Source organism: Gopherus flavomarginatus, chromosome 1 (genome assembly GCF_025201925.1).
Source record: "Gopherus flavomarginatus isolate rGopFla2 chromosome 1, rGopFla2.mat.asm, whole genome shotgun sequence".
In the NCBI taxonomy this organism is placed as follows: domain Eukaryota; kingdom Metazoa; phylum Chordata; order Testudines; family Testudinidae; genus Gopherus; species Gopherus flavomarginatus.
Genome location: NC_066617.1, coordinates 201133031 through 201160119, shown reverse-complemented (window position 1 = coordinate 201160119; position 27089 = coordinate 201133031). Strand labels below are relative to the sequence as shown.

General features: G+C 45.1%; 1 protein-coding gene across 1 annotated transcript; it reads left to right on the top strand.

Moving 5' to 3' along the window:
- The first annotated feature begins 25 nt into the window (after positions 1-25).
- On the top strand, positions 26-8734 carry MIS18A (MIS18 kinetochore protein A). Its single transcript, XM_050962168.1, has 5 exons — positions 26-251; positions 369-435; positions 1102-1224; positions 6846-6939; positions 7676-8734. The coding sequence occupies exons 1-5, from the start codon at positions 38-40 to the stop codon at positions 7751-7753; spliced, it is 576 nt and encodes a 191-aa protein (XP_050818125.1). The 5' UTR covers positions 26-37; the 3' UTR covers positions 7754-8734.
- The last annotated feature ends 18355 nt before the right edge of the window (positions 8735-27089 follow it).

The following is a 27089-nucleotide window of genomic DNA, read 5'->3' as shown; positions in this document are numbered from 1 at the left end:
CCGGCGCTGGCCGCGGGCGGGCGGTTTGAAGGCGGGGATGGCGGGCGCGCAGTACGTGCCGCCGGGCGCGGGGCTGGACGCGTCGCTGTCGCTGCTGGAGGCGGAGAGCAGCCCCGGGGCGGCGGCGGCGGGCCCGGAGGAGCAGGAGGAGCTGCCCATGGTGTTCCTGTGCGCCGGCTGCAAGCGGCCTGTGGGGGACACGCTGGGCTGGGTGGCCAACGACGAGGAGACCGGCTGCGTCCTGCTGCGCAGTGAGTGCCCCGGCGCGTGCCGGCTCCAGCCCCTCCCCCGCCGCGCCGCTGTGCGAGCCCCTTCCCGCCGCGCCCCGCGACCGTTGGTGACGGTTGGTCCCCGTCTGTCTGTTGCAGGCGCCTCCCCCAACGTGTCGGTGGAGAAGGAGCAGAAACTCTCCAGCCGGCCCGGCGAGTGCGGATGGTGAGTGACCGCGGGGCGCCCCAGGCCTAGGGGAGTCCGGCAGCCCCGAGTCACGGCTGGGATCTGCCCAGAGCATCCCCTGCACGGCCCCGCCTCAGCCACTCTCTGATCCCTCGGGCCGGCGACTCCCCGGGGCAGCTGCGCGCTGTGTTTGAAACCGCTGGTAAAGGTGCAGCGTTGGTGCGGCTGTTGGCCTTGCTGCTGGAGAGACTCTCCCAATCCGAAGAGTTTGGCTCGGTGACTTCAAAGTGTCTGCTTCACAAATCTTAACCAGGGAACAAACATGGAAGAAATTGTTCAGTTAGTTTATGATCAAAAAGGCCCAACAAATCTCAGTTGAGCAATAGGCAAACTCTCCTATAAGGCCCCGCATAGGGCAAGTGCAAAGGAGCTTGCTTAATATGACAAAATACTGCTTGGGAGGGAGACAGGGTAAGCTGAAGCAAAGTACCAGTTTGGAAGTCAGTTTTCTGTAGGATAGTCTAATGTACACTGCTATATAGATGAGGAATGTTCCTTGGTAAGATCCTGGATAGGGTTCAAAGGTGGTATGTTTGGAATACAAATGAAACAAAGATATATATAAATCTCTTCTAAGACTATGAGTGAATGAATTAGAATCAATTTAAATGTTTTCTAAAGAAGTGGTTACATATTTGTTTACAGCATGATTGAAACTTTATTCTGCTCTGGCTGTTCAATGACCCTTGGGAACATCTACAGATGCACCCCAAAACATCTTGACTATAAGCGAGACTTATTTTGCTTCACTGTTGACTCTATTGAAAGGTAAGGATGAGACCTGATGGTCCAAGTGGTCAGACAAATATGCGAATTGGTTTTTGTCTTTTAGATTGAGTGCCAAGTAGTTTGAGATCATTACTAACACTTTTAGTGATCAGATAATTGTGCAAAACTTGTGTGAGGGAGAGGATGGGAGTGGGTATTTGGAGAAGGTCATGGATTACCCCTCTAAATTCCTTTTGTTCAAGAGCAGTGTTCTCTGTTAATGTCTCCTGTACCACAGCACTTCAGTTGTGAAAACATTCCATGTACAATATAATATTGCCTAAGACCTGATATTTACATATTTTGGGTGTTCTTTTATAGAATACAACTCACAAGTGTATAAAATTATACTAGGTACCCAACACAGTGAGAAGGTTCCTCTACTCCCAGTCTCATTCCAAAGACACTGCTCATAGATATCACAGTGACTGGTCACTAAGTGCAAATGGATTCAGATCTATCTTAAGTAAAAATTGTTCTATCTAACTTCAAGGACAAAGTTAGCAGGATGACAGTGTGGTGAAATGTGGGTGTGCTGATGCATTGGCCTTGTGCTTAAAGCTGGAAGTTCAGGTGCCAACATAGCTACAATGTTTAAAATGTTTTTCATTATGCTAAATAGTTGATTTTAAAACATTCTTCAGTATCTAAATCCTGGACTAAGTTGTTTAACAATGTGGACTGATTTTAAATGTCTCTTAAAAATACAAAGGCAAAACAAGATTAATTCTTTTCCTAAGGCAAGGTTCATTCTTATTAGTTGCTAACCATTAAAACATGTTGATTTGCAGCTAATTTTTGTGCTTTTTGCTAACCAGGAGCATATGCTATCTGTATGTTTAACCAGTTATATAGCTTAATATAAGTTTATTGGGATTGTTAATTTTTTACTTGTGATTTAAGCACTATTTCTGTGGAAATTCAAATTCAGTTAAGATGCACAAAATAGCTTTTTGAATTCTTTTAGTTAAATAAAACTACCTTAAATATGCTGGATATGTAAGATATTTTTATTAAGAGTTTTTTTTGCATTTACAACTCCCCTAATAAAGGAAGTATTAGCTTTAGTTAGTGAATTGAACTGATTGGTTCTGGTCATCACGTTCTTCATGAATTTAGAACTAATAGCTCTTCTTCGAGTGTTTGCACATGTCCATTCCCACATCGGTGCATGTATTCCTCAAGCACTGTTGCTGGAAATTTTTCTCCTAGTGGTATCCATTGAGTTGACTCTAGCACACTCTGTTGCTGCATGCACATGACACTGGTACAAAGGGCCCTGCCGACCCCATTTCCCTTCAGTTTCTTCTTACTGCCTGTGACGGTTGGCTGGAATCCTTCATTGCTCTTAGGCAGTTTTCTCCTATTGGTTTTTCATGCTTGTTTTGGTGTAAATGGTGATTAAAGTTAATAGTTTTTAGTAGTTTTAGATCGCTTGGACACCTCCACACTTGGCTTGCAGGATTGTCCACCTTGCTAGTGTCAGGGCATCCCGGGTTTCAAGCCCTGCACTGCCTGCTGTAAGTTATGCCCTTGAGCGACCCCCACTTGAGCTGTCTCAAGTGCCTGCAGGAAGCTCATAGGAAAGCTGCTGCCAAATCTGCAGAGACTTCAGGCTGTAGACCAAAAGGGAGCAAGTGGCCCAACTGAAGGTCCTCATGGATGCAGCCTTAAAGCCTGGTTTGGAGCTGTGCTTGGACTCGGCATCAAGCACCTCAGCTTTAGTGTGGAGCATTTCTCCATTGACTTGATACTCTTGGCACTGATTGCCCTCCTCTGTGCCTAAGAAGCACTGCAAGGAACAAGAGAAAACCAGGTCTCCGCTGCCAAAATCTAAGGGAGACAGGAAGAGAACAAGATCTGAACTTGTCTCCCCTGGCACTACAGCATCAGGTGTTGGCAAGTCCAATGCCACAGCAAGCTTCTCTTGACACATACAGAGGAGCAATGTCACAATAGACAACGCACTAGCCAGCTCATGGTGCTGTCAATTCCTGAGGTGTTCGCAGTAGCCAAGGACCTTCTCACGCTACCAGTACTGGGATCCCCGGAGGATCGAAACTCTGCACCACCAGTGCCACAGAGAGGCAGGGAGCCACCCCCTGAGCCTCACCTGGGGCTGTGACCACAGTCTAGGGGGAAGTCCCTATTATCATCCACAAGTTTGCCTACTAAACTGTTTCTGGCTCCCAGCGGCTCCACACGACAGGTCAGTATCTTTTGTCAAGGAGAGGAATAGGACCTGACCTTCAAGTCTGAAAAAGTTGACGTTGCGGCTCTCTGGGTTGTTCATATTATACCATGGCCCCATCTTCTGCAGTACTGTGCCTTGGGAGGAAGCCCACTGGGCCTTGGCAGAAACCGAGGAACCTACAGAGGCTCTGCAGTCTATCCTAATGTCCTCTCCAGATAAGGCATTAGTGACACCAAGGTCCTCCCATCTGCAAGACAACAACAAATCCTTGTACATCTTATGAAAGCGGTTAGCCTCCAACTTGAAGAGATTACACATAGACTCCTGGACATCTTATCAACTGTGAGACCCTCTAGAGTGGCCCTACCTCTGCATGATGCCACTATGAAACCGATCAAGGCACTGTGGCAAACCCCTGCCTCTCTCCCTCTGACAGCAAAGCGCACAGAGCACAAGTATTTTACAAGTATTTTCCCCCTCTCACCTTCCACTGGGATTCCTGGTTGTTGCAGCTGCCAGTGAGAAGGACCACCAGGGAAAGACTGCTCCTATGCCTAAGGCAAAGGAACCAATGAAACTGCGCCTGTTCGAATGGAAGGCATATTTCACAGGGGGTCTTCATCTTTGCATAGCAAACCAGCAAGCCTTGCTGGGTCATTATGATTTTAATATGTGGGAGTCCATGATTAAATTCGAGGACCTTCTCCTCACACAGGACTCCATGTAGGTTGTTTCCTCCCTTGTTAAGGAAGAGAAAACTGGCTTGTGCCTTCCTGCATGCTGCTGATTCTGCAGCCAGATCAATGGCTACTGTGGTGACAATGCAGAGGAGTTCGTGGTTGCAGTCCTCACAGCTACCTAAAAAAGTTCAAGAAATGATTCAAGGCCTCCCGTTTGAGGGAACATCACTCTTTTGGAGCAAATGGATCACAGGCTGCATGGCCTCAAGGACTCAAAAGCAACCTTGAAATCCCTGGGACTTAATGTGCCAGCAGAGTGAAGAAAGCAGTACAGGCCACAACAGACAGCCTGCTACTTCTGTGAGCCTCCTAGGCAGGACCAACATACGAGGGAATATAGGGTGTTTAGACACAGACTTCCTCCCCTGACCTTGTCAGCAGGCCTCACTCAACCAGGACCCATGCACTTGGGATCTGTTTTGACGAGATGCTCCAGGTTTGGCACCGCTATCCCCCCTGCATCGGAACCAGCTACCCCCCTTATTTTTCAATCGCCTTTCCTACTTCTTGGATGCCTGGACTCAGCTTACATTGGACCACTAGGTCCTTAACACAATAGGACTGGGTTACACCATCCAATTTCTTTCTTCCCCTCCCCTAAGTCCCCCTTCAGGGACTCTTCTCATGAGCTATTGTTGCAACAGGAAGTCAATCCCGCCTTTGCATGGGAGCCCTAGAAGAGATTCTGGCTAACGTGAGAGGGAAGGGGTCATACTCCCTTTACTTCCTAATCCCAAAGCTATAGGTGGGCTCAGATACATTTTAGACTGTTACCTCAAGAACTTAATGTTCTGCATGGTCTCCTTGGCCTCCATCATCCCCTTGCTGGATCCAGGGGACTGGTATGCTGTCCTCGATCTAAAGGAAACTAATTTCCACATCTCAATCTTCCACTGCTACAGATGCTTCTTAAGGTTTATACTGAATCAAGCTTGTTATCAGTTCTCGGTGCTCCTGTTTGGCCTGTCGGCTGCCCCATGAATCTTCACCAAATGTGTGGCAGTGGTAGCAGCTTTTCTCAGAAAAAAGGAGTCCGTGTCTTTCTGTATCTATACAACTGGTTAATCAAGAGCTGCTCCAGAGATCCCATCCTGACTGGGACTTGAGCCTTGTCCTATCAAAGCTCACTGAGCCCCTGTTTGAACCATTAGCGTCATGCTCATTGTCACTGAGATCCAGGCCCTCATATTGGATTCTCCATACACAATCTTTGTTAAGGACAAGGTACAGCTGTGGCGACATCAGTTGTTCCTTCCTAAAGTTGCTTGACTACAGTGGAACTGAGACAAACTTTTTACTGGTATTCTACCCTAAACCACATGCAAATAGAGAAGAACAGCGTCTCTACTTACTGGATGTCTGGAGGGTCTTAGCTTTCTATGTGTAAAGGACCAAGCTGTTCTGCAGGTCTTCTCAACTATTCATAATGATAGCAGAAAGAACGAAAGCTCTCCTTATCCCTGCACAGAAACTCTCTTCATGGATCATCTTGTGTATCCAGGTGTTTTACAAGCTCGCAGACATCCCGCCCCGGCTATCCTTACAGCTCACTCTACAAGATCCCAAGCTGCCTCCGTAGCTTTCCTAGTGCAAGTTCTGATTCAGGTCATCTGCAGGGCAGCGATCTGGTCATCCAGTCGTGAACTAATGATGCACTGTGCCATTATTCAACAGGCTAGAGAGGATGCTGGCTTTGGCCAGGCAGTTTAGCAGTCAGCCTGTCCTTAAACTCCAAATCCACCTCCTATACAAGTGCTTGAGTCACCTGTGTGGGAATGGACATGTGCAAGCATGCAAAGAATAAAAACCTGTTACTTTCCATAACTTGTTTTTCAAGATGTTGCTCATGTCCATTCCAAGACCCACCCTCTGTCCCCTCTTTGGAGGCGGTCGTCAAGAAGAAACTGAAAGGGAATGGGGTAAGCAGTCCCCTTTATACCAGTGCTGTATGCATACAGCACCAAAGGGCATTAGAGCTGACCTGATGAATACCACTAGGGGTGAAATTTCCAGCAACTGTTCTCAGGGCATGCACGCACCTACATGGGAATGGACATGTGCAGCACATCTCGAAGAACAACAGTTACAGAAAGGTTAGTAACCATTCTATCTCATTCTCTCATACCTAGTTTTTATTAATATATTGGAAGAGGAAAACTGTGTCCTTATTCTTTCAACTCCCAACTAGTTTCTTAACTTTGAATGAATCAGTCATTGAACTGAATTAGATTGATAAACCGAAATGAAGAAAATGTTCTCTGCACCTGCAGAAGAGGCTTCTACTGTTAAAGATGGCTTAGCATTTCAGCAGGCTGTTACTTATGCAGTGACTTCCACTAATTCAGTGGTTTGACATTCTTTAAAACTTCACAGCAACCATGTTCTGCTTACAATTACTTCAATTTAGATTAATAGACAATAGATAGTTGAGGCCTTAACATAAGTTGTCATAATTAAAAATTTAAATAGTTTTTTTAGTTAAAATAATCCAGTATGACTTAATTCTGTTTTTATTTAAAAAAATCAATATTTTGCTCACATTGATTAATAGCATATGCTTTTTTGATTACTGCAGTACTTCACACTGTCATAAAGAACCATTTTGCAATAAAAGTAGCTCTGTAAATTGGTTTCCTTGTTTTGCATTATGACTGACAATCATGTGAACTGTAACTCTACCATATTAGTTACATCCTAGGATCCTCAGAAAAACAAGCTGTAACTGATGATGAACCTTTAACTCTTGAAAGTCGAGCTGGCTTAGAAGAGGCAATAGAAAGGGTAAGATTTTGTTTTAAGTAATTCAGAGTTAACTACAATTTAAGTGGGATTATTCTTGATTTGGCTGTAAATCTCCCTAATCACATATGAGTTCAGCCAAACTGATTTTAATTTTCATGCATATTGTCATGTTTCATTTTTATATAGTTAACTATAGCCTTTTGTGTGTATGTACTTCAGAATTTCTCTCTAGATGCAGTTTTTACAAACAAAAACCTTGTCACTGATGCTTTTTTGAATTTCTGACCAGCTTGGTTTGAAGTCATAAAGTAAAATAATTTCTCATATTTAAGCAAACTTGAAATATATTTCCAGTGTTATACAAAATATTTTTAATTATAGAAATGCCTTCTTTTGAGCTTTGGAGAGGTCTGGGCTCCTATCATTCCATAATCTTGCAGCCAGGACAATACTTAAGAGAACACATGAACAAAACCTCTGAGAGAAGCTAAACTTGTATTACAAAAGATGAACACAGTGAAACTTTCAGCCAAGTGTCAGATAACTCTAGGATAGATGCGGTGGCTACATTGCTACAGTAGGTTGTCAGAATTAACCAAAGCTCCAAACATTATATAAACTCTTACTTTTAGTGAGGATGATGAGTAAAGATTGAAAACAGAAATGTAATGGATCTCTTGTGGTCAATACTAGTTATGTAGCTATCATTGTGGTGTTAATTTGTTTTCTTTTGTAAATTCATATTTCTGGGAGATTTTTTCCAATTTATTTACAGGCAGAAACCATACTGAAAGCACTAGAGGCAAGATTGTCTGTAGTTGAATCAAGTTTTGCATCACGTCATAATAACTGAAAGAAACTTCATGTATGTAGCTGATTACTGGGAACACTTCATGGAAAGCTTGCTTTCATAATCTCCAGAATCTGTTGGATTGCTGCAGAAGCCTTCCAGTGAATAGCACAAAAGCTTCATCAGTCTTTCTAATGGAATAAAACACTGACTTGTGGGATGATGTACGTAAAATTAAAATATTCCCTTCTGCTGACATCCATGCTACTAATATATTTGGTATATATGTTTTTCTGTCTCCCTGCCCAGGCTCTGGGCAACTTCTACTTAAAAGGGTAGTTAAATAGGTTCTGAAGCTGACTAGTGCTGTTTGGATTTCAGCAGGCATGACTAGTATCATGGTATAACTTGGGTAGCCCTTTTGCCAGTATCTGAGAGAGTCATCCAAAATTATCTGCTGAACTGACATCTATTCAATTTCCTAAAACTAAAGTAACAAGCTAACCCTGAACTTTCTTGGAGAAATGATGATTGAATTGTTCATCATTTTATTTTTACAGCCTTTCCTTGACTTGTGCTGCTAGGCATTGAGCAGTAGGATTTAAATGTAGCAGGTTCTGCATTCTAGCCTTGGATCAGCCAGAATTTATTAACTTTTTCTTTACTGGAGACTTAAAAAAAAAAAAAAACACAACAGACTTTGCATAGAACATCTTGGGGGAAAAAATGCAGTTATTGTGAAGCTTAAAAAAATATTGTGAATAGCCCTTCAACCTTGTTTGAGATGAAGAACAAGTTAAAAATGTATGCTTAAATATAAGCTAAACTTAATACATTTAGTTAAGTGCTCTAGTCTGAGTGTTACCTGGTTCTGATATCGTTTTTGTAATTGTTTGATTTTTATTTAAAGGCTTGTGTTCTAATATATTACAAAACTTAGAATTAGTTTATAAATTTGTTTATGAAACCAAGATACTTGGGCAATCAATGTGAAATGTTTAAAGTCTTGTAAATACATTTCTAATAAAACTAAAAAAGAAATTACATCAGTGATTTGCTGGCTTTCTTACTTCAGGACTTGGTGCACTTTTTGTCCTTTGAAACTTTGGGCAAAATGTCAAACTGTACAAATTTTTTTTGTTCCAAGTATAACCTAGGCTGTGGTAGTTAACACAGATTTGTCAGCAGGCAGCGGCACGCTCTATTCATAACCAATCAGTGAAATCAAATCATGCTATTTATTTCCATTTGTCTATTTCTATTTCAAATAAACAATGAACACCAATTTATTTGCGAAAGGCTCTCTGATAGATTGAGTGCATAGATTATAATTGGGCTATAGCTAATTTGTGGCTGCATTGCATAAGGTGCAACTCAAATTAACTGCTTCAGTGAAATTATTTCACTAGTAGGAATTGCTATACAACTTCTCCAAACTTGAGTGAAATTTATTTTCCTTCAGCATTAGCCATGTAAGATTTTTTTCATCATCTTCTGACCACAGTTTTTTACTTTTCCTCGTACCCTTTTAAATACTCTTCTTGAGTAATCAACTATCATGGCCCCATAGTGATTATTTTTGTCCCTCCTTAGTGTTACTTTACTGAAGTTGAACTTGTCTTGTGGTCAGATAATATTTAGAAGCTGCTTCAAGTGCTTTTCTATTTGTGTTCCACTGTTGGTGAGCATGTGTCCAATTCACTCTGGATTCTTTGGGCCACACTTGTGGCCTGAGTGTCTTTGTCCCTCATACCTGATGGCATAAAAGGTCAGACCACCCAAACTGCCCCTCAGTTCCTTCTCACTTGCCAGACATTAATGGGTGCCATCAGTTTGATCTATAGAGAATTGCAGAGGTGCTTGAAGCTATGGTTATGCTAAATAGACAGCAGGCGCTTCAGGTGTCCCCCGTTTTTCTCCTGGTTTTCTGATTTTTTTCCCCCCAAAATCATCAGGATTCCAGCCATTGATGCCTAGACTAGTACATTCCCTAAAATGTTGGAATTGACTGGATTTGTCCATTCAAGGTTTATCACATTATATACAGACAAAAGAAATGCCACAAGTTGAATGTACGGCCTTCAGAAGTTTACCCAGATTTTGTTATAGTGAGGTGCACTTCTGTAAAGTGTCCTCAAAGGGAACCCAAAAGGCTAGACAATTTCACCTGAAGTTACTTCTAGAAAGGTCAATGTGTCCTTCAGACCCTGGAGTGGCTGGGACTGAAAATCCAGAACACCCATCTTAAAAAAGTTGCTCCCTTTGGCCTTTTCTGCTTGCGCTTCTGAAGCAACTGCTTCTAAAGATTCTTCCTTGGCAAACCACTAAAATTTCAGGGCTTATGGGGGAAGAGCGAGCACGGACTCAAAAGGCAAGAGATCTAGACCCACTAACTTAATCAGACTTTATTGAGGTAGCTTTTCCAGTAAGTGTCAGTGTAGCCAGCTGCTGTTCTGCTGACGTGTACAACTAACAGCCTAGATTCAGATCTGCTATGGGTATGTGTATATATAGTATTCTCTGTAGTTGAAAGTACATATTTATCACAACGACCAACTAGTAAATTCCATCTTCAGTTAATTAGTTAATGCAACAGCCAGATTAAAGGTAATGTCCAAAGACATTGTTCTGTTTAGATGTAAAACTGTTTTAGTAAATACAACTACAATATTTAAGATTTCGAATGTTCATGAGTTAAGACCCACATGTTTCTATTTAAAAGTTACAGCTATCACTTTCAATATACTGTGAATCATGGTATGTTGTCTCTGAAATTATGGTATTGCTCCTTGCTTGATAAGCAGTATGTGTTATTGGGCAACATTGTTTTAGTTCTCTCCTGCCTCCTCAGTTTCTATCCTTGAACCCAGGATAAACTGACATCTATTCAATTTCCTAAAACAAAAGTAAGCTCAGCTTTATGAAGTGGGTCACATTCAAAATTTGCTATTCTAAATTTCTTGCACTTATCCTATGTGCTCATGAGAACGTGTCAGGGATGGCCTAGGTATACACCTCTACCCCGATATAACGTGACCCAATATAACACGAATTTGGATATAATGCAGTAAAGCAGTGCTCCGTGGGGGGGAGAGGGGGCCGGGGCTGCGCACTTCGGTGGATCATAGCAAATTCAATATAACACAGTTTCACCTATAATGCGGTAAGATTTTTTTGGCTCCCAAGGACAGCGTTGTATCAAGGTAGAGGTGTACTTGGTCCTGCCTCTCCAATGGGTTGGACTTGCTGGAAGGACCTCAAGAGATCATCCTTACATGTCTATGATTGTCATTTATGCTTGGTCAGCCCTGAAAACTCTGTACAATTGACACGAGTGATTTCAGCGTGGGCATGTTTTATTTTGTAGTTCATCTTTTGAGTATGTGCATCTAAAAGTAGATATGTCAAAAAAAGAACTTCTTCAGAGGATAGAAGGATTACATATTGAGATCTCAGTCTCAGGAAGTGATCTGGTCTGGAATACAGGTAGTAAAATCCACTACCAGAAAGAAATGAGGCTGGGGAAGATGTTGACCAGAGGTGTAGTTTGACTTCTATATTTGGGGGGGACAGCTCCAGTCAGGCCAACGGGGCTGTGTGTGGGGGTCAAATTTGGTGCCTCTCTGAGGCTTGCAGTGCTGGGCCTGCAGTGGAGTCACCGTTGGTCTGCAGAGCCAGGCGCCTGTCCCAAAGTTCATTGATGTCTCACACAAGGACCCTTTTTGGTTATGTGGGTGCAGCTTGCCAGGCCAAGACAAGAGGGAGTGGAACTGTGTATGTTTGTGTCTAATGCATGTGCATGTATTAGTGTGTCCCTGTTTGCACGAGAAATGCAAAGTGAGAGAGGGGGGCTGACCCAGCAACATGTTTGAATATCCGTACACATAGACACAGCACATCTTGCACATGCTGAAGCCAGTTCTCCTGGATCACTGGCTTTCTCCTTCCCGGCTGGAGTGGTGGGTGCTCCTGTGTCTGTGATGGGCTGTGCATTTGTTGGTGGTGACAGGACATGGGCTGGTTTAGCAGGGGATTCCCTGCTGCTGTTGTCCGCTATGGCTATAAACATCAAGTTTAGGCTTGAAATTAGACAAAGGTTTCCAACCATCAGAGAAGTGAAGTTCTGAAACAGCCTTTCAAAGGGGAGCAATGGGATCAAAAACCTAACTGGCTTCAAAACTGAGCTTGATAAGTTTTTGGAGGGAATGGTCTCATGGCAAGTGGCTCATCTGTGACTGCCACTAGCAAAAATCCCCAACTGCTGGAGATGGGACACTAGATAGGGAGTGTTCTCAGTTACTACAGATAATTCTTTCCCAGGTAATTGCCTGGTGGGTCTTGCCCAGGTGTTCAGGGTCTAAGTCAATGGTTCTCAAACTTCTGTACTGCTGACCCCTTTCACATAGCAAGCCTCTGAGTGTGACCCCCCCCTCAAATTAAAAACACTTTTTTATATATTTAACACCGTTGTAAATGCTGAAGGCAAAGGGGGGTTTGGGGTGGAGGCTGACAGCTTGCAACCCCCCCATGTAATAATCTTGTGACCCACTGAGGCATCCTGAACCCCCAGTTTGAGAACCCCTAGTCTAACTGATTGCCATATTTGGGGTTGGGAAGGAATTTTTCCCTGTGGTCAGATTAGCTGAGACCATGCAAGTATTTTTCTTTCCTTTGCAGCATGGGGCACAAGTCACTTGCAGGCTTAAACTAGCTTAAATGGTGAATTCTATGTAACTTGAAGTCTTTAACCTCTGGCTGAGTTACTGATGTCCTCAAATCATGCTTTAGAGATCTGTTTCAGGTGTGAGTGAGGTTCTGTGACCTGCAATGTGCATGAGGTCAGACTAGATCATGATGGACCCTTTTGACCTTAAAGTCTATGAGACCTGAGTGTGGGAGCTACAGCTGCTCTGGCACCAGCTGCTGCAGCTGGACTTACTGCTGCCTTTTTTTCTGGTGCTTCCCAGGCCTGCTGCGGTATTTCATGCCAGGGATGCTGCATGCCAGGCGGCTGCTTCCCTGTGTGGGCTCCACCTTGGATTGCCAAACAGCCAGCACCCCAGGCTGCTAGGGGGCAAAGAGGAGGAAGTTGGGGGTCAGGTGGGCTGCTGGCAGGGGCATGTCCTGTTGCATTAAGTAAAGGGCACTGAGTCTTGCCTCCGTAACCATAGCACCCACCCATAAAGCAGGCCCTGTTGTGGGGGGCAACACCTCTCCCCACTTTCCCCCCAAACTATACCCATGGTGTTAGCTGCATAAAGAAGATAAGTCTAATGGGTAGATTATCACATCTTCATTGTTTGTGAATAAATAGAGTATTGAATATTCACTAGGAAATAGTGATAGATGTGTAGAAGATGTCACATGCTTAAAACTCCTCAATGCGCTTACGCAAGAAAGAGAAGCACACATTAACTTAGATAAGGTTGATACTCTAAACACCTTGGAGGAATAGAAAGGAGAATTTATATTACAATAAGAAGTGCAATTACCAAGCAGATGACTCCTAAAGCAGATCTTGAACATTTTCTTATCACCATACTTTAACAAATTTTGGAGCAGCAGTTTTGTGGGAAAGAAATACTAATTTGCCCAGATCCACAGCAAACACTATCTCACTCTGAGGTGGTCAGGTTTGTCCTATTGTTCCCTTCCTGACTTGTTCCTTATTCAATTAGCTGCCACTATTCCCCAAGTGTTGACTGTAGTGTTGGCATCTTTAAAGCTCTAGCTGTTGGTTTTTTTTTAATTCTTACTATCACCCTGCCCCCATTGCGACTCCAATGGTGGTGTGCCAATAGGATAATTAGTATAGTGCATCTTCTGGCATGTTAACCACCATAGTCTTTACTTCTGTGCAGAGAAGGTCTGGAGGATGCCTCTGGCTAAGCTGCCATGAGATTTTTAGAAAAACACTAGTGTAGACAAAGTCAAGGTAATCAGTGGAGCAATGTTTTTAAAATGAATGATTTACCTTCCTGTAACCCTTGTTGTACTTTGACCTAAGTGCCTGTATGAATTTTGCTTCAAAAGGCATTAATACAAATTCAGACAATCTGCCAAGTATAGCTAAATATCCTGAAGAATAGTAGCAGCAACTGATAGATTTGACTGTGATGTAGTTAGGGTCATAATTATCTATCATGGACTGCACTTACAGTTAGGACTGAATCTTTTTGTTCACATAAAGATTTCAGGGTCAGCCTAATGAGGCCACTGAAGATGACCTCATTATCATTGTTTTTTAAACTGCCAACGTTATTTTTGCTACAGCCTCATAACCTGCCCTTTGAATGTCTGCCCAAAATAGGCAGTACCCAAAAAAGTGGTTCTTGGCTAATAATTGAAATAGTTTTAGCTCTTGGCTTCAGGCATGAAAGATTTAAAAGTTGACCTTCTCAAAATTAGATATAGACTCCTGTCTGGAATAGACCTTGTTTCAGCATATTAATAGCAAGAAAGAGATTGAGCTGGATACAAGCAAGCAACAAGCATTCTTGGATATGTGTTGGGTTTTGAATGGGATCAGAAAGAACAGTCACAGCTGGTTGTGCAACAAGAGTTCTATAATTAGCAGGTAGTGGAGATGCAGCAGAATGGAACTCCAGGAGCCAGCAATAGTAGTGGTCCTACCAGTACAACTGTTGGTGCCAAGATTAAGAGAAGGGGTGAGGGGAAATCCTGGGTTCAAGGAAATAACATGAGGGGACAGGAGAGGAATAAAATAGGAAAAGAGGCAGGGTGAATCCTGGTCCCCTTGAAGTCAATGGCACAACTCCCACTGACTTCAGTGGGGCTAGGACTACACCCAGAGAGAGTAGGAAAAAAGAGGGGTAAACATTCGGATGAAAGAAGGGGCACTAAGGAAGTTCAGAGAAAAAATTCCCACTGATGGCCAGCAGTTTCACTGAACCCTTGGTGACATTAGCCTAGAAGGTCCCAATGCGTGGGTATTTTTTTTTTCTAACAAGACTTATATAGCCTGTCGTGAAAAGGAAGGGCCTGCACAGCAAGAAGTTTGCCAGAACAGAGGGGACAAAGCAGTGTAAGGTAAAGGAAAGAAAATTAGTACACAGTATATGAAAAGAGAAGAACAAGAGGGGGAACAAACGGTGTGGGAACAACAGAAAATACAGGCTGGAATTCTGAAAGGCATGTGAAAGCGGTAGGCACTTTAAATCCTTTTGAATTCCAATGAAAGTTAAGCAAGTAATTCCCTAAGGCAGTGGTCCTCAAACTTCAGTGTTGTGTGTGCCCTGCCTTGCCCCTGTCTGCACCCCCCTTGAAGCCAGGGCTGGGAGTGGGTCTGGGGTTCCAGGGGGTTGGGGGAGACAGAAAGTGGTAAAGGGGCCAAGGCAGAGGTGTGTCTGGGCCCGGGGCCAGGAACGGAGCCATGGCCAGGGGCCAAGGCTGGAGGCAGTACTGAGTCTGGGGGTGGGGCTAGGAGCGGGGCCGGTGTGGGAGTGGAGCAGGGGTGGGTGACACTGCCTCTTTGCCCCCTATGGGGCTGGCCCAGGCTCCACTGCACCCCCTCAAATAGTCCTCCATGCTTTTCCTAAGGGGGTGTGCCCCACGGTTTGAGGACCTCTGCCCTAAGGCCTAGTCTTCACAGGGAACTTGACCGGTGTAGTTAATGCTGAATAAGCTCACAAAGTGGAGTAACGATTATTGAATAAAAGAGTCTTTTATTCTGGAATAGAATGTTCACACGAGGAACTATTCTGGAATAGCTACTGCAGAATAGGTTATACTGCAATAGCTATGCCAGTCAATTTCCTCATGTAGACAAAGCTTTATGTTCCTTTGAAAATCTCAGCCAACAGATTTAAGAGGAAAAACAGAATCACAGGAGAATACATTCTATAGTCAAAAAGAAATGAGAAAGATAAAATAAAATAAAACAATTGGAAAACTTCATACTGAAGCAATCAGCAGAAAAAAAAAAATGGCCCACAACCCAGTAGGATTTTTGTATAACCTTTTCATTGAAAATAAATTCATTAACAGAGTTTGTGGAAGCAGGGACGGTTTTACACACTTTGAGAATGGCTTAACCTATCTTGGGCAATTTTTTCCCCATATCTGTTATCCACTGGCTTGTTAGTCTGTTGAGAGGACTGGAGCAGAGTATTGAATTTGTACATAAGCACAGCAATGCAATCAGCTTTTTTAATTTCCTTTAAATTAACAAGAACTCCAGGCTCAGCCCAGTCTCCCAGGAGATCAAACCTGTATAATTTTATAACAGGAAAGATTCAGGGGCAGAAGTGGGGAAAGAGCACATTGTTTCCCTTCTCCAATAGTGTACAAACTCTGTGTCCCCTGCTACACTACTAGGGCAAGTTCTTTTGCTAGGGAAACAGGAGATTTGTTACAAATCTTTGGTAACCAAGAGAAAATTCTATCCATTTCTCTCAGTGCACTAAGTGAAAGGTTCAACTTGTAAAAAAACTATTAAATGTGTTTTGAAAAGAGCATTTGTCCTTAAAATTGGCTTTTCCGTGGCCAGGCTGCTGAAAAGGGACAGCACATTTGCTGTGTAACACCACCATGACTTGACTCCAGGAGTGTAACTGCTTGGCATTAGACATTTTGAAATCATTTGCTATCCTACTTTGTCGTCAGATAAAGAATTTAACGTGTGAGAATTAGATACTGAAGTGCTCCTCCTGTTGGTTAACCTGTGATATACAAGATTTAAATGACGTGAGCTGAGTCTAAGGCAGGGGTTGGCAAACGCTTTGGCCCGAGGGCCATATCGGGGTTGTGCAACTGTATGGAGGGCCAGGTAGGGAAGGCTGTGCCTCTCCAAACAGCCTGGCCCCTCCCCCTATCTGCCCCCTCCCACTTCCCACCCCTTGACTGCCCCTCTCAGAACTCTCAACCAATCCAACCCCCATCCCATTCCTTGTCCCCTAACTGCCCCCTTCTGGAACCCCTTCCCCCCAGCCAAACCCCCTGCTCCCTGTCCCCTAACTGCCCTGACCCCTATCCACACCCCTGCCCCCTGAAAGCCCCCCCCCGGGACCTCCACCCCCCTATCCAACCTCCCTCTGCGCCTCGTCCCCTGACCATCCTCTCCTGGGACCCCCCGCCCCAGCTGCCCCCTGGGATCCCACTCCCTTATCCAATCCCCCCTGCTCCCTGTCCCCTGACTGCCGTCCCAACCTATATCCACATCCCTGCCCCCTGACCGGCCCCCCAGAACTCCCACTCCAAACGCTCCCTGTTCCCCATCCCCTGACCACCCCCTGGAACCTCTTTCCCATCCAACTGTCCCCTCCTCCCTGACTGCCCCCCAGGACCTCCCGCCCCCTTACCCAACCCCCCCCCCAGCTCCCCACCCCCTTACCAGCAGCAGGAGCTCGCAGCTGCGACACCCAGACAGAGCCAGCTGCACTCCCCATGCTGCCCAGCAGGAGTGGCAGGCCAGAGTGCAGCCCATGTGGTGGCATGGCTGCGGGGGAGAGGCCAAGGACTAGGCTTCCTGGCCAGGAGCTCAGGGGCCGGGCAGGACGGTCCTGAGGGCCAGCTGTGGCCCGTGAGCCATAGTTTGCCCACGTCTGGTCTAAGGCTTCATCAACACTACGGGCTAGGACTGTGATCCCCTAGTTTGATGAGAGCTACTGTGGGTGTAAACAGTAGTGTAGCTGTGGTAGCATGGGCAGAAGTGGCATGATTTAGACAGGCCGTGTACATACCCACTGGTTTCAGGAGTGTTTCTACTCAGCATGGCTACGCTGTGCTGCTGCTGCCTGTGCTACTGTGGCTACACTACTATTTAGATTTGTGCTAGCTTTCCTTGAGCTACTGCAAGTATATGTGTATGCGAGCAGGCGAATTGCACCCTTAGCCTGTAACATAGATAGCCTAAGGGTCACAAAACTCCACATTGCCTCAGAAGGGCCTGATTCACACTGAAATTAATGGGAGTTTTTCCACTGACTTCAATGGGCTTTGGATTAGGCTCATAGGAAGGACAGGAAAAATGTTCAGTAAAAAATGGGAGGGCAGCTCAAAACCTTCTGAGTAACATGTTGTTTTATTAAGCTTTTGTAACCTTAAATAATTAGCAACTCAGATTTAACATCTTCAAGCAGTGACTCTTAAAAAAGACTTGGCTGTCATAGTGCATAATCAGCTGAACATGAACTCCCAGTGCAACACTGTTGCCTGAACAGCTACTGCAACCCTTGGATGTATAAATGGGAATATTGAGTGAGAGCAGAGAGGTGGGACTGCTACTGGAATATCATGTCCAGTTCTGGTGCCCACAATTCAAGAAGTATGTTGAAAAATTAGAGAGGAATTGGAAAAGAATCACAAGAATGATTAAAGAATTGGAAAACATGCCTTATAGTGAAAGATGTAAGGAGCTCAATCTATCAGATACATAGATGACTTGTGCCTCCCCATCCTGGGGGGGGAGGGCACAATCTAAAGGGGAGGACATGTGACCACCCCAAGTGTCTCCCCTGACCAATGACCCCCCCCAAACCAGTGACCCTGTCCAGCCTATGGCCTCCACGCTCTTCCCACCCCATGTTACCTGCAAGAGGATATGTGCCTGTCCTTCTCTCCTTGCACCTGCCTCCACACCATCCCTGGCAGCTGGGCAGGGAGTAGGATGGAGCTGCTTCTGCCTGAGAGAGCCTGTTGGGGGGGTGGCAGCAGTGGCTTGGCTGCAAGGGACAGGGGCCGAGCACACCAGGGGAGGTAGGAGGGGCTCCGCCTTGCTTGTCCCCTGGGTGGAGAGCATCCTGCTGCTGCCCCAGCTGCCACAGACAGGGGCTGAGTGAGCTGGAGCCCTTTCCCTCCCTTCCCTCTCCCCCCTCATGTTTCTGGCTCACTCAGCCCATATCCCTGGAAGCTGGTGCGGCAGCGGGCAGCACCCTGCCCAGGTCCTGTTGCTGGAGACAGGGGCCAAGCAAGCCAGAGCCACCTCCTCCCCTGGCAGGCTCAGCCCCTGTCCCCTGCAGCCAAACCCGGGCAGGGGGCAGGCCTCCACTGCCTCCCAGCCAGGCTCTTTCAAGCAGAACTTGTTCTGTCCTGTTCTCGCCTGGCAGCCAGGGAGACTGGCAAATATGTTGGGGGAGGCACAGGGAAACAAGGACAGAGCCTCTCTCCCTCCCCAACTCTGGCAGGCCATGGGGGGAGGGGGGCACTTGACCCTCCATTTCCCTCCCTTCACCCCATGTGTTGCCTGTAAAAGAGAAGGTTAAGAGAGAGACTTGATCACAGTTTATTAGTACCTGTTGGGGAACAAAATTTTGATAATAGAGGGCTCTTCAGTCTAGCAGACAAAGATATAACAAGAGCCAATGGCTGGAAGTTGAAGATAAGGAAATACAGCCTAAAAATAGGTGATTTTTTTAACAGGGCAATTAACCTTTGAAACAACTTACTAAGGACTATGGAATCTCCATCACCGGAAATTTTACAATCAAAATCGCACGTTTAGCTAAAAGATATCCTCTAGTTCAACCACAGCTGTTCAATTTCAAGAGGGAACTAATTCAGGGACTAATATGGTCTGTGTTATGTAGAAAGTCAGACAAGACTATCACAATGGTCCTTTCTGCCCTTAAAATCTATGTAGGTTATGTGCTCAAATGTTGTGGATGTTCAGGTTCTTGGTGCATTGAAGGTTTTCTAATCTAGATACTGTCTTTGGCTCTAGAGTTATAGGGACCTCCCCCCCCTTTTTTTTTTTCTTTTTGAACTCTAAGTAATCCTTTTCAGGTTTCTTCTCTGAGGTCATGATTTTAAATAATGGATGCTTACAGTTAGGATCTGAAATCCATATTTAGGCATCTGAATACAGAGCCTGATTTTCAGAGGTACTGAGAGCCCAGCAACTCCAAATTAAGTCCAGGGGAGTTGCTATGTACTTAACACTTCTGAAAATGAGTTCACTTATATAGGTGCCTAAATATTCATGTTAGAGCCTAACTTCAGGCAACCGTTTTAAAAAATCTTAACCCTAATGTTTTAACTTGTTAATAGTGTGACCAACTCAATATCTAGCTTATTGGCTAATGTACCTGTGGTTTTTCAGACTTCTTGAGACCAGCACCTCTGATCTGAGAAGGTCTCTAACCTGCCCTTAACTGGGCAGTGACTTCAAGATCTCACGCGTAATATAAATTTCCTTCTTGGCAATTCTTACCAGTCCTGTTATTTCTTAGTTGGAACACAAGGGGGCATATTCCACCATCTAATTATTCCCCTTTACAAGTCTCACAACCTTCCTGTCGCCATTCCCTGAAGTAGATTGTACAGTTGACCTTCTTTTGACTGTAGATATTAGCTTGTCAAACTTTCAGCCAAATCCAAACTGATAACTGTGTGAGTTATTTAACATTTATTTCCAGAGCTGTTTTCATTTCAACTTCAAAAAGTCCATAAGAGATTTCTTCTTAGCAGAGTTAATGAGGATTTCTTTTTTCTCAGTAAATTATTCTGTTTGTTCGTGACTCAGGTTCATTCTATACAGCACTTCTTTTCTTGCCTTCTTTTCTCAATGATGGTTTGCTTGGCTTATCTGGGGATTGCCAACTGCCCTGTTTTGTTACTAGCTAGGCAGGAGATGCAAGGTTAATGAATACCATTTAGATTCCATTACTATTATGACCGAGCCACAAAGGAGAATCCCCTGGAATCTCATCTAATATTAACCCTGGAAGTTCCTTACGCAGGGTGCACTATTATTCCTTTGATGGCTTCTCTAAGGAACATTAACAGACATAATAAAGATTTTTCTAATCATTAAAGTAAAATGAGACTCACCACTATATTTTGCTCCAAATGTATAAGATATTACAGAAGCAACAAAATGTATTAAGCACACATTAAATCTGTGTGTCAAAGAAAAAAACGTCTATGGTCTGACAAACAAAAATGATTTCCCCCTTTTTAGAGAGAGAAATAGGCTGAGGTAGGAGTCACAAAGACTTGCCTGTTAAGGATTTTACAGATAGCCTGTAATCTAGTATTTTCTGACAGAATTAGTCTTCTGTTTAGAAAATGAAGCTCACAACCTAATTTTTGAATGACACTATTCACCATTAACCACTGAATAATTAACATTTCTGGTTGGATGGCAAATCTTGAATATGCTCTGAATGAGTCTATTCCTTACAGGACTAAAATATCTACCCACAAAATATGTATTTAAAAATATCTTGGGACACAGTGACTTCAGACAATTAAGTATAGGACTGTAGGATTAACAATAGGCTCCTCATTGCTCACACTTAAATTGTTTTCTTCGTTTTTCAAACCACCAATTTCTGGGACTTGCTTTAGTCTTCTTCCCAGCTATGAGTAACACGCCTCCCTGTAAAGGCCCTCGATTTAAGCCAGAATCCTTGCAAGTCAATGTCTCCCTAAAACTAGAGTTGTTTTTTGATTACTGCTCTATAGTCCTTACATAAGTAAATATCCAAGTTATGTCAGGACAGCATAGCATTTCTGAAAGCAGTACAATACTGATCAGAAAGAAAGGATAAGCTTATGAAGCTTCATACTTGAAAAGGAATTAGGAAGCCTTGGAGGAGGTTTATTTAATATTTACTTTCTTAGATTTGTGTGCTATCAGAATTCATCTTTTTTAAAGGGTCTGTGTAAACATCACCCAAAATACATAGGATTTAGGTCCCGTAGCTACATAAATTTCCTATCATAATGAAGCTGCTAAATTCTAGGAGCAATAGCTGTTGCTTTATCTATTACAGAGAACTGTTAAAAGAACAGGAATACTTGTGGCAACTTAGAGACTAACAAATCTATTTGAGCATAAGCTTTTGTGGGCTACAGCCCACTTCATTGGATTCATGTAGTGGAAAATACAGTAGGAAGATATATATACACACACAGAGAACATGAAACAATGGGCGTTACCATACACACTCTAACGAGAGTGATCAGTTAAGGTGAGCTATTATCAGCAGGAGAGAAAAAAAACTTTTGTAGTGGTAATCAAAATGGTCCATTTGCAGCAGTTGACAAGAAGTTGTGAGGAACAGTGTGTGTGGGCGGGGGAGGGGGAGGAATAAACATGGGGAAATAGTTTTAGTTTGTGTAATGACCCATCCAATCCCAGTCTTTATTTAAGTCTCATTTAATAGTGTCCATTTTGCAAATTAACTCAAATTCAGCAGTCTCTCATTCGAGTCTGTTTTTGACATTTTTTTGTTGTAATATTGCGACTTTTAGGTCTGTAATCGAGTGACCAGGGAGGTTGAAGTGTTCTCCAGCTGGTTTTTGAATGTTATAATTCTTGACGTCTGATTTGTGTCCATTTATTCTTTTACGTAGAGACTGTCCGGTTTGGCTGTTAGACGCAAGAGGGTCCCTATTCAAGTACTGACCAAGTCCTTTGGGTAACTGTAAAGACTGAGTAACTGGAGCTGCCTTTAGAATCAGAACTTGCACTCGACATTCCAGTCTAATCAGGTGTGTTGCTTGACTTGGAAGGTAGTAAACCCATAGGAAAGGAAGAAAATTCTTTCCAAAGGCTCTATTCAGCAGAAGTGATCCATATTGAGTCATCCTGTTGAAGATAGTTAGGCCATATTCCTCCTGGGCTGCTAGTCACGCTCCTTGGTAGAAATGTGGCTGGGTGTGTTTGCATTTGTAATTGTCTATCTTTGCTGCTCTGGGTCGCAGATAGCCACATGTGAGTGGAGCGCTCTTTCTAATAATTTCTCCACCTCTTGTGTTAATTGAGGTCTGATGCAAAAGAATGAAAACACACATGCACACTCATGCACAAATAAACTTGTGGGGTCACAGCAATTGGAAAGATTTAAAAAAACAAAACACCCAAAGGTGCACTTGCATCAGCTTGAAAAATCCATGAGCATGCTTTTTGATGATGTCCAGATTTCTAAAGCAGTGGTAGAGTGGGTTGAGTTTCACCTCTCCAACTGAGAGCTGCTGAGCTTTGGTCCAGCTTTTGATTGTTTTGGTTAATGTTTTGTGCATGGCAGCCTCACTCTTCCTCAAATCTGTTCTGAAAATCCACTTTTTCTTCTTCGAGTGCTTGCTCATATCGATTCCAGGTAGGTGTGTGCACGCCACTTGTACAGTCATCGGGAAGATTTTCTCCTAGCAGCACATGTTGAGTCGGCTGTGGAGCCCTCGGGAGTGGTGCCTTCGTGACGCCCAATATATGATCCTGCCAACCCGGCGCCTTTTCAGTTCCTTCTTCCCACCTGTGACGGTCGTTGGAACTGTGGTGGCTTGCTGTAATAACCTTAGTCCCAGATTTGGACCTTAGCGTCCAAAATATGGGGGTTAGCATGAAAACCTCCAAGCTTAGTTACCAGCTTGGACCTGGTACCTGCTGCCACCACCCAAAAAATTAGAGTGTTTTGGGGCACTCTGGTCCCCCTGAAAAACCTTTCCTGGGGACCCCAAGACCCAAATCCCTTGAGTCTCACAACAAAGGGAAATAATCCTTTTTCCCTTCCCCCCTCCAGGTGCTCCTGGAGAGATACACAGACACAAGCTCTGTGAATCCAAACAGAGTGAATCTCCCTCTCTGTTCCCAATCCTGGAAACAAAAAGTACTTTCCTCTTCACCCAGAGGGAATGCAAAATCAGGCTAGCCACTTCAACACACACAGATCTCCCCTGATTTCTTCCTCCCACCAATTCCCTGGTGAGTACAGACTCAATTTCCCTGCAGTAAAGAAAAACTCCAACAGGTCTTAAAAGAAAGCTTTATATAAAAAAAGAAAGAAAAAATACAAATAGTCTCTCTGTATTAAGATGACACAATACAGGGCAATTGCTTAAAAGAATATTGAATAAACAGCCTTATTCAAAAAGAAGACAAATCAAAGCACTCCAGCACTTATATTCATGCAAATACCAAAGAAAAGAAAACCATAGAACTTACTATCTGATCTCTTTGTCCTTACACTTAGAAACAGAAGACTAGAAAGTAGAACTACTTCTCCAAAGCTCAGAGAAGGCAGGCAGCCAGAAAACAAAGACCTTAGACACTCAATTCCCTCCACCCAAAGTTGAAAAAAATCCGGTTTCCTGATTGGTCCTCTGGTCAGGTGCTTCAGGTGAAAGAGACATTAACCCTTAGCTATCTGTTTATGACACTTGCTTAGCAAGTTCTCATTTTCCCTAACCTTTCAGTTTAGTGTAGTTTAGCATTAATTTTAGTTTAGTTTTAGTTTTACTGTAGTCACTACTGTTAGCTGTTGGGAATGGGGTTTTCCCCTCCATTCCCACCACATATTCCCCCTTGGGAACTCGGGGCATGCCTAAGTCCCAAGGGTTCAAACCCTACAAATCCTGCAATAAGCCCATGCCAACAGGCGACGCCCACAATGCTTGTCTAAAGTGTCAGGGGGAGGCACACCAAATGAACATGTGCAGGATTTGTAAAGGGTTTCACCCTAGAGCAAAAAAGGATCAGGACTTCTGTTTAAAGCAGCTCCTTATGGAGGTGGCTTTGAAACTACAACCTGACTTGGCACGGCAAGACCTGGCACCGAGTTAATTGATGCACAGCACTCTGGCATCCATAGCAGAAGCAGCACCCTGGAAGGACTGTAGGCACAGAGACCTGTGGCACTGCCGCTCCCCGGGGCCAAAACTGGTGGGAATGGCCTGGCATCAGTCCCATTCCCCAGCACTACAGAAGTTGCACCAGGAGCAGGGGAGGAGAGGATCTCCGACTCTGAGACCCACCTTTTTGGAGCCGGCCAATGGGGCACGTCCCAGGGAGGAGCACCCAGCACCGACAGCTTTGGACCTGGCACCATCAACTTCAGCCCTGCAAGGAGGACCATCAAGTTCAGTGCTGTTGGACTCCCCAAGCCAGGTGGCTGATGAAGTGGAGCTGCCGTCCACCCCGGGCACCTTCAAGGCTGTGAGGGACTTGATCACCATGATGGCACCACAGTCCCTGGTGCTCCAAGACAAGCCTCCGGTGCCACAACGTGCGGCACCATCTCGAGGCAAATTGGTGATGCTTCTTCCTTCAGCACCGCCAGTGGAGTCAAGATACTGCTTAGAGTCCTGACACTGCTGTGGCTCGCAGCACCAGTTGGACTTGCGGCACCGCTCTGGGTTGCGTCAGCACTCCCAATTACAGCACTGATCTTCATGGCACCAGTCCCCATCATGCAGCAGGTCCCACTCCTGGCACCAGTCATCTCGACACCAGTCGTCTTGGCACCGGTCAGCATCTCCGCACAGACCCTACCCCCAGCACTGCTCCAGGTTGCAGCATTGCTCCCCAGCTCAGCTCTGCTCAGCACCACCCTGGCCATCACAGTCCCGGTCCTCGTCTTTGGACTTGCATGTGGTGTCTAGATACTCAGAGTGGAGCTGGCACCGGTCAGCCCATAGAAGGCCCAATGTCAGTGCAGGTCCATGGCCTGTGCAGTGGCAGAGACCAACGCAGTGGCCATTTTGGACTCTGTGGGCATACCACCAAGCCCAGCGCACCCAATCCAAGGGTTACCGTTTGGTGGTATCCGAACCAAGAGTGCCGGAGGTATCAGCCAGTCACCCCACCCCTTGGGGTACCGAGGTTACACTGGCCACACTACCTCCCCCAGAGTTGACCCCTGTTCTTGGACCAGACTCTGAGGTAGTTGGTCCAGAAAAGGAGGCAGGGCAGGAGGCCCCTAGGGACCAGAAGGGTCAGGAGGATCTGTTCCCCCATTAACCTTCTTGTCATCCTGCCCAGACGAGGTTACGGGGTCCTCCACCTCAGAGCTGCACCCCATAGACTACCGTGCCCACCAGGATCTGTTGCGCAGGGTGGCACAAAACATGCGTCTGCAGGCCGAGGATGTGGTAGAGTCAGAGGATCCTATGGTGGACATCCTAGCCCCAGAAGGCCCATTGAGGGTGGCACTACACCTCATTAAAAATATCCAGGCCAACACAAAGACTCTTTGGCAGACCTTCGCCTCCATCCCTCCAACTGCAAAAGGTGTGGAGAGGAAAAATTTTGTTCACTCTAATGGGTACGAATACGTCTACATCCACCCGCAACCTTGCTCATAGGTGGTGGCTGCGGTGAACAAGAGGGAGAGGCAGGAGCAGCAAGGTCCCACACCTAAGTCGACGGACTCCAAGTGCCTGGATCTGTTCAGGTGCAAGGTGTACTCCACTGGGCATTTGCAACTCAGGATTGCCAACCACCCAGCAGTCCTGAGTAGGTACAGCTTCAACTCCTGGAACTATACACTAAAATTTAGGGAGCTGGTGCTAGCAGACTCCAGGGATGAGTTTGGAGCTATCGTTGAGGAAGGCAACGCAGTGGCACGGACCTCTTTACAGGCCTCACTGGACGAAGCAGACTCGGCAGTGCGCACCTTGTTCTCTGGAATCACCATGAGGCATAGCTCATGGCTGCAGGCCTTGGAGCTTCCACCTAAGGTCCAACAGACCCTGCAGGACCTGCCTTTGATGGGGCAGGCCTGTTTGCAGAGCAAACAGACTTGGCTGCACAACCTAAAAGACTCCCAGACTACCATGAAATTGTTGGGCATGCACACCCCAGCAACTCAACGCGAACATTTTAAGCCACAACACAGCAGCAATGCTCCTATCCTCCTTGGCCAAGGCAGGATTTCTATAGGAGGTGGGGTAGGAATGGCAGGTGCAAGCCATCCCATCCCCCACCCGGGCAGAGCCAAGGCCTGACCAAACTATCGTCGGGCTCAAAGCAGGTCTTTTGAAGGTGTGCCCGAGGATGGTGCACCAGCCATGACACCAGATCCTTCCCCTTGTTTCTTGAATCATCTGTCCCATTTCTGCCATGCTTTGTCCCAAATAACATCGGACCACTGGGTTCTTCACCTAGAAGTGGGAAATTCTCTCCAATTCTGCTCCACCCCTCACCCCTCCTACTCGTCCCTCTTCAGGGACCCTTCTCATGAGCAACTCCTTATCCAGGAGGTGCACATGCTTCTTGCCGCAGGGGCAGTGCAGTTGGTTCCTCAGCAGCTAAGGGGCAAGGGGTTCTATTCCTGTTATTTCCTAACCCCCAAAGCCAAAGGGAGTCTCAGACTCATTCTCTACCTGTGAGGCCTCAATCTCTTCATGAAGAAGCTGAAGTTTTGCATGGTCTCCCTGAACACCATCATTCTGTTTTTGGATCTGGGAGACTGATATGCTGCCCTGGACCTCGAGGACACTTACTTCCACATATCCATACGTCCAGCGCACAGATAGTTCCTCTGATTTGTGGTCATCCACAACCATTACTAGTTTACAGTCCTCCCCTTCGGCCTGTCAACAGTCTCCCCACCATGTATTCACCAAGTACATGTTGGTCATAGCAACCTTCCTTCATCGAAGGCAGGTGCAAGTATACCCCTATCTTGATGACTGGCTGCTTTGGGGGCGGTCCAGG

Bases quoted from the DNA above. Each gene is read 5' to 3' on its own strand.
- MIS18A (XM_050962168.1), top strand. From the start codon at position 38: ATGGCGGGCGCGCAGTACGTGCCGCCGGGCGCGGGGCTGGACGCGTCG. The intron at 436-1,101 runs GTGAGTGACCGC...ATTTGTTTACAG, and splicing joins CGGCCCGGCGAGTGCGGATG to CATGATTGAAACTTTATTCT. The intron at 1,225-6,845 runs GTAAGGATGAGA...CTACCATATTAG, and splicing joins ACTGTTGACTCTATTGAAAG to TTACATCCTAGGATCCTCAG.